The sequence below is a fragment of the Vicia villosa genome, linkage group LG7 (genome assembly GCF_029867415.1).
Source record: "Vicia villosa cultivar HV-30 ecotype Madison, WI linkage group LG7, Vvil1.0, whole genome shotgun sequence".
NCBI classification, from domain to species: Eukaryota; Viridiplantae; Streptophyta; class Magnoliopsida; order Fabales; family Fabaceae; genus Vicia; species Vicia villosa.
In genome coordinates, this window is record NC_081186.1 from 131,062,800 (window position 1) to 131,070,166 (window position 7,367).

Consider the following 7,367-nt stretch of genomic DNA (forward strand, 5'->3'; position numbering starts at 1 on the left):
TAATTGACGATGATGACGTTGTTATATGAATCAAGTTTGTTGTTTGCTGAATAAGAGTGCTGAACTTTGTTTTTGTTGTTGTTGAGTTTGATTCTTAAATAAGTAATGCTAATAGTTTGATTTGAGACTGGATTGATGACACAATACATTGGTGGATTGAGTTGCAAATCACATGAAATTGTTGCTAATAATATTGTTGATGTTTCTGATCAATGACAATTTGTTTTCTTGGAAAATTTGAAGTATAGATGTTGTTGTGGGGTCTGTTTTAAAACTTTGTTGTGGTATAGAATTTTAGTGTTGTTTTCATATTGAGGAAATACTATTAGTGTAGAATTTTATATGAGGGGATTTGGTCGTTCTGTGTTGCTTGCTCATTATTGTGTGACGGTTTTTGATAATGACTTTGTGTTGGAGCCTTTAATTGTGTTTGAGCAAAGTTAGTTTAATTGACCGTGTTGTTCTGTTCATACTTTGTAGGACCAAGACCGTCCGCTCGTCGAATTTTGAGAATTTCGGGCTTATATTCTGATTTAGTTATTGTTAGAGATGATTTAGTTATATGTATCTGTTGTAAACATGTGAATTGAACTATAATGGTGTTTATATTTTATTTTGGATTAGAATGGTATTATATTGGTATATAATGGTATATAATGTCCTACATACGGTTTTTTGTTGAAATAATGGTATATATATATATAAGGCTTGAATTACATGTTTAGTGATTATTTTCAAAAATATTACAGATTGAAAATAAATATAAACTACAGGTCGAACTGAGAGGCCTAAATTACAGGTTGCACTTTAAAATACTGCGTTTAGAAACGAAAGCTCTTTCAAAAACGCTCTTAAAGGCCTACCTACCAAAGCGCTTTCTAATTAAAAGCGCTGCCTAAGATAATAAAAAAAGCATAAAAGATAAAAAAAGCGCTACCTACGAAAGCGCTTTCTGGAAAAAGCGCTGCTATAAGGGATGCTACGAGAGCGCTTTTCTGGAAAAACGCTGCTATAGGGGATGCTACGAGAGCGCTTTTCTAGAAAAAGCGCTGCTATAGAGGATGCTACGAGAGCGCTTTTGGCGTACCAAAAAGCGCTGTCTTTACCTACGGCAGCGCTACCATAGGCAGCGCTTTTAAGTGCTCTAAAAGCCCAAAAAAAGTGCTCTAAAAGCCCTTGTACGGCGTAGTGAAAGTTCTGTGAGAAAAAAGTTAGGCATGTCCAAATATCCATTTTTCTAGCTTTTGGATGGATTATGTGTTATGTCTTCCATCCTTTTAGTTTTTCCTTTTTTATTCAACAAAGATAATTTATTGAATAAAAAAGAAAAAACTAATAGGATGAAGGGACGTAAAACCTAACCTATCAAAAGACAAATAAAAATCATAGTGGGACATGCCTAACCTATCTCTCAAAAAAAATATCAAAATGACAAATAAGAATTGGGTTCAACCAAGTATCATAATAAAAAAAACTTGCAATGACTAATCTATCTACACATGCATTTTCTTCTTTAAAAACTTGAAATATTTTGAATTTAAATGAGCGTGTAGTGTGTAAAGTATTATTTTATTTAATTAAAGGATACCAAGGGACATTATTCAAATTAGAAAATGCATGAATGACCAACGTGGAGTTAGTTTTTCATGCCAAAGATTTCTCTAATTATTTCTGTTGGCATATTTTGGCATATTCAATAGCAATTATAGCTAGAAAAAAATCAATTAACTTTTATGATTCTATGTGCGAAAGGATATTGACATTTGATGTCAAAATATTTTATAATGATAAACTTAAACTCCTGAATTGAAAAATACATGTTTCCTTTAAAATAAGTTGGTGTTATATAGATCAATTATTTAACATGATGAATGTCTTTAAGAGGAAATGTTTGTTTTATAATTAATAAGTATTGTATAAAATTAAATTATAAAAACTATAATGAAAACTTAAAGATTAATGAAAAGATTATAGATTTTCAACAAAATTTAACATGGGATAGTAATATAAGATGATGAGAATATAATGGTTTATATGCCTTTAGAGTAGTGATAATAAGTTTGGGGTATTTACATCCATGATTTCAACATTAGTAAATATTATATAATGAGTAAGACATTTAAAAATAAAATATTTAAGAAAAAATTATAAATTTTAGGAAAAAAAATTAAAACATACCTTGATAGATGCTGCTGTAGGATTTGTATAACTTTAAAGTAGTGAAAGTCAAATTGGGGGTATTTATACACAAGAATGTATGATATGTATAATTGGCTAATGAGTGCACTAAGAACATTCTTTAAATATTTCTTTAAGCATTTTATAGAAAAGTTAACAATTTTAATTTCTGAGACATTAAATACATATATTTTTAAAGAAAAACTTGCTATTTTAAGATCCTAAAGAGTGTTCTTGGAGTACTCATTAACATTTTCCTTAACAGTGTGTTTGGTTCGGGGTAGATGAAGGGCAGGGGAGGAGAACTTAATAAATAATTATGTTTGGTTCAAATTTTAGGAGGGGAAGGAAGGTGGGGGGAGAGAAGCAAAATCCCTCCAAAACACTTTTTCTGCATCCCTCCAATTTGGAGAAATTTGGAGGGGAGGGAAGAGAATTTGAGTTTTAGTATTTAAAATATTATTATATTTACTAAAATATCCTCCGTTTAATTTTACTATTATAAAATTATTTATTTTTCCATGATATTGCTTCTCTTCTAGGTTGATTACGGATGCCTGGAATGTTCAAATTTCTGGCTGCCCCATGTACATTCTTGATAAAAAAACTCAGGATTCTTAAATCCAGACTTAAAGATTGGAACAAATCAACCTTTGACAATGTCCTTAACAATGTTAATGTGGCTGAAAATAACCTTAAGGACATCCAGCAGCACATACAAAATTTTGGCTACACTGACTCTTTACAGGATCTTGAAGCTAAAGCTCAACATGATTTTGAAAAAGCTTTGAACATGGAGGAAGAGCTTTGGAGGGAGAAGTCTAGAATAAAATGGCACTTACAAGGTGACAGAAACACAAACGACTTTCACACTTATGCTAAAATTAAAAGAAATACCAAACTAATTTCGTCTTTAGTGATTGATGGCAAGCTTGAAACAAATCACACCCTTTTAGAGAATCATATTGAATCATACTTCAAAAATCTCTTTAACTATGATTTTATGGGGAAGGATTCTGATTTAATTGATAGAGTTATTCCTAATCTTGTTAATGATTAAACCAATGACACGCTTTTGAGAGTGCCTAGCCCTGAGGAGATCCATGGTGTTGTTCTGAACTTAAATATTGACTTTGCACCTAGCCCAGATGGTTTTGGTGCTATTTTCTATGTTAAGTACTGTGATATTATTAGATTGGATGTCATTAATGTTGTTAACCAATTCTTCTTGCAGGGATGAATTCTTCCCAACTTTAATGCCAATACTCTTATCATGCTTCCTAAAATCAAAGAGGCTAATAGTATTGGCCACTTTAGACCAATTGTTATGGAAAATTTTAAATACAAGCTCGTTTCAAAAATCTTAGCTGATAGGTTATTTGCCATTCTTCCCTCTATTATATCGCCTGAGCAAAAAGGTTTCATTGTTGGCAGGAATATTAGAGATGGTATATGTCTTACCTCTAAGGCTATAAATCTTCTAGGCAATAAAAGTTTCAGTGGAAATGTTGCCCTAAAAATTGATATTTCTAAAGCCTTTGACTCCTTTAGTTAGGCTTTCATTCTCAAAACTCTTAAGGCCTTTGGCTTCAGTCATAAATTATGTGCCTGGATCCATACAATTCTCTATTCTGCTAATATTTCTATTGGTTTCAATGGCAAGCAGGTAGGATATTTCATGTGCTCCAATGGTGTTAGGCAGGGAGATCCTCTATCTCCCCTCCTTTTCTGTCTGGTTGAGGATGTGTTAAGTAGGGGTATAACTAATCTGGTGAACTCCAATCAGCTGAACCTCATACAGGCCAATAAAACTTGCAAAGTCCCTTCACATACTTTATTTGCTGATAATATCATGATCTTCTGTACGGGAGATATCAAATCTCTAACTGCTATCTTTATTCTTTTGTAGGATTATGCTAAGTTCTCTGGGAAGATTTGTAACTTAACAAAGTCTATTATCTATGCAAGGGGCATGTCTTTAGATAGACATTGCAGACTGGCAGATATAATTGGCTTTACCAAAGCTTCCCCTCCTTTTATTTATCTAGGAGTGCCCATTTTCATTGGTAAACCAAAGGCTAATCATTTTAATTTTCTTGCAGATAACATCAAGCTTAAATTGGCTACTTGGAAAGCAAATTTGTTGTCTATGGTTGGGAGAGTTATGTTAGTCAAGACTATGATTCATAGTATGATGGTGCACTGCATCACCATCTACAACTGGCCTGCAAGTATCATCAAAAGCATTGACAAATGGATGAGGAACTTCTTTTGGAGTGGCAACCTGGAAAAGAAGAAGCTAGTTACAGTTGCTTGGAAAAAATGCTGCTTGAAGAAAACTGGAGAAGGGCTTGGCATCATCTCTTTAAAGCATTACAACTCAGCTACAAACATCCACTTATGATGGCATTTCCTCAATCAAAATCAGTCCTGGGCTACTCTTCTAGCAGCCAGGGTAAGAAGAGGCAATAAGCTGATAAAGTACTCCATCAAGTCTTCTCTTTGGAAAGGTTTTAAGGATGTCTATGACAAGGTAATAGACAATTGCACATGGGTAATTGGAAATGGAAGGAAAATTGATTTTTGGTTGGATGACTGGGCTGGTGAAGTTTTGGCCTTCAAATATAAAACCTCAAAAGCTAGATTGCTGATTTTTAGTTTAATAACTCCTTGTAACTCCCCACACATAACTGACTAGTATATTATGCATGAAACGTTAAAATTGGTATTGAGTACATACAAAAGCCAAAAAAAAATACAAGATGATCCATATTAGATACAACATGACATTCTACTAAGAAATGTACAACATGTGTCTTCAACGGATCTGCACAGCGGAAGATGAACTAACAAGGTCTTCGAGCCATCACCATTTCTAAATCTTCAATCCGAACCTGCTACAAATTAAACACTACAACTGCACCTGAAAAAGATAAGATGATTGGGGTGAGATTACTAAATCTCAGTGAGTCCTCCTATCCTATGGGTCCACTCGGGTCTACAAGGTACATGCAATACCGAATCCATCATTGATTCAGGGTTAATCCTCACTTCCGGTACAGGCACGGAGCAAGCATATGACTTGTCCACCTTAGGACTCATCGAGTCACAAATACACAAGGTATACAAACAAGTTTGCAAAACCCGCACCCATGTACGGGGAATCCAGAAGCACGTTAACGCTAGTCTACCTAGGTTGCGCAACACACCCCTGGTGAGTAACCAAGTGCATATTGTCAAAGAGGCTCGCACAAGACCATCGCTAGATGAGGCGGATGCATCCTACATGGAATACCATCCGTGACGAGTCTACCGAACTAAATCGGGAATGGAGTGACATTGCCTATATGGCATCACAACCCCGTCATCATCCATACGCAATATAGGTTCCGCAAGTGCGAAAACACCTAATTGACTACACAAGCCCATCCGAGTAGGATCCTAGTGGCATAACCTATGTGGAACAACTAGAGGTGAGTTATCCGGGTGATATTGCCTATGTAGCATCACCACTCTACCCTACCAAGAACGCCAAGTGTATTTCGCAAGTGAGAAAACGCCATTAAGACTCTCACAAGTACATTTGCAATGATAGCTCAGATGTGTTCTATCGTACCAAGAACGCTCGATGTATTCCGCAAGTGAGACACATCCCTAGACTCTCACAAGTACATCTGCAATGGTACATCTGATAATAGCCCTTAGGGCACGCGACTTACTACCTAGTATTGGCCCACTTCGATTCTAGCATACATCACACGCCAAGCGTTGAATCACACAATACATCCAATCCCGAGTGTTTAACCGAAACAACGGGAAGCAATATCTATCATCATTCATCACATGCAATTGCATTTCATTCATATGCATAAACAATTATTCATATCATGTCACAACATAAAATTCATTTTTATGCATATTGTAGCAATCAAGAGCATTAGGATTAACTTGTTCTAATTATGCATAATTCACATATATGATTAGTTGTATAAGAATTCTAAAATCGAAGGCTATAAGGCATCACATACAGCCTACAGATACACATTATAAGTCGGGTAGGAGTCCAGTTCCAACAAAGGGACCAAACTTCACTCAAGGGGATAAAAAAGAAATTCTGTAGCAGCAGCTTCCGCTAAGCAACCTGGGTCCGCTTAGAGGGCTCGCGATACACTTTTCATTTATGAAAATTCCGCTAAGCGACCTTAGTTAGTCCGCTTAGCGGGTCCGCGATTTTCTGAAAGTCACAACAACAGCCGCTAAGCGACCTGTGTCCGCTTAGCGACCTAGCGATTTCTCATAAAAATTGCAGAGCGTAACAGACCTACCATATGGTACTTCTAATCACCAAAAACGCATGCAAGACTCATTTTAATGATATTAAACAAGTTCAGAACATGCATTAACATCAATTAATACCTTAAAGCATTCTAAGTATCATTGATCATACATTTTATCTCAAAACCCTAAACCCCAATTGTCCCCAACATGTAATGTAATAACCATCTAAATACCCCGAAAACATAGTACAAAATCATAGTTAAACATGAATTCAAGGGCGTCACAATTTAAAACAATTATACATTCTAGGTGTAATCATACTCTACTGAGAAAACAACATGTAATTAATTCAAACTCATGTTTTATCATAGCAGAAAATCAAAAATATTTGGATACTCCATGAAAACATCATTCATAAGGATCTAAGCCTTGTCTTCCAACAAAAGAGAATTATCCAAACCAAATAATAAAGAAATAAAAGAGTATGTTAACTCTAAAAACATGCGTTCCCAAGTATTACAAGTCTCAGAGCATGACACCGACACCTATTTATTAAAACTAAAGACATGACTTTACAAGCCATCCTCACCGATCGCTTAAGCCGCTACTTCATTCTGAAATCATCAAAGTAAGAGTGAGACTACATCATAAATTAAATAGCATTATAAATCATCAGATATAGAATTCATAAGCAATTATCCACCTTACTTAGCATATTCAGATTAATCAATTCATACCATTCACAAGCACAAGTCAATAGTATGCACCAATAACACAACACAATCATAACACCGGATTTCATCTTGACATGTCACAATTTATACAAAGACGGTGCAGACTCTTATGCATGTGGTACCATACATGGGCTAAACCCATCCAACTGATCCATTCATCACCGAGATACAGCCCAA

At 35.1% G+C, this 7,367-nt stretch overlaps 1 protein-coding gene across 1 annotated transcript; it reads left to right on the forward strand.

The window, feature by feature from the left end:
* Positions 1–3,451: 3,451 nt before the first annotated feature.
* LOC131620199 (uncharacterized) lies at positions 3,452–4,582 on the forward strand. The gene is made up of 3 exons (XM_058891205.1): positions 3,452–3,685; positions 3,845–3,949; positions 4,088–4,582. The coding sequence occupies exons 1-3, from the start codon at positions 3,452–3,454 to the stop codon at positions 4,580–4,582; spliced, it is 834 nt and encodes a 277-aa protein (XP_058747188.1).
* The last annotated feature ends 2,785 nt before the right edge of the window (positions 4,583–7,367 follow it).

What these genes read in the sequence shown, in the direction of transcription:
- LOC131620199 (XM_058891205.1), top strand. Translation starts at nt 3,452, where the DNA reads ATGCTTCCTAAAATCAAAGAGGCTAATAGTATTGGCCACTTTAGACCA. An exon ending in ATAAAAGTTTCAGTGGAAAT is followed by an intron (nt 3,686 to 3,844) that starts GTTGCCCTAAAA and finishes AATGGCAAGCAG; the next exon opens with GTAGGATATTTCATGTGCTC. An exon ending in GTAGGGGTATAACTAATCTG is followed by an intron (nt 3,950 to 4,087) that starts GTGAACTCCAAT and finishes ATTCTTTTGTAG; the next exon opens with GATTATGCTAAGTTCTCTGG.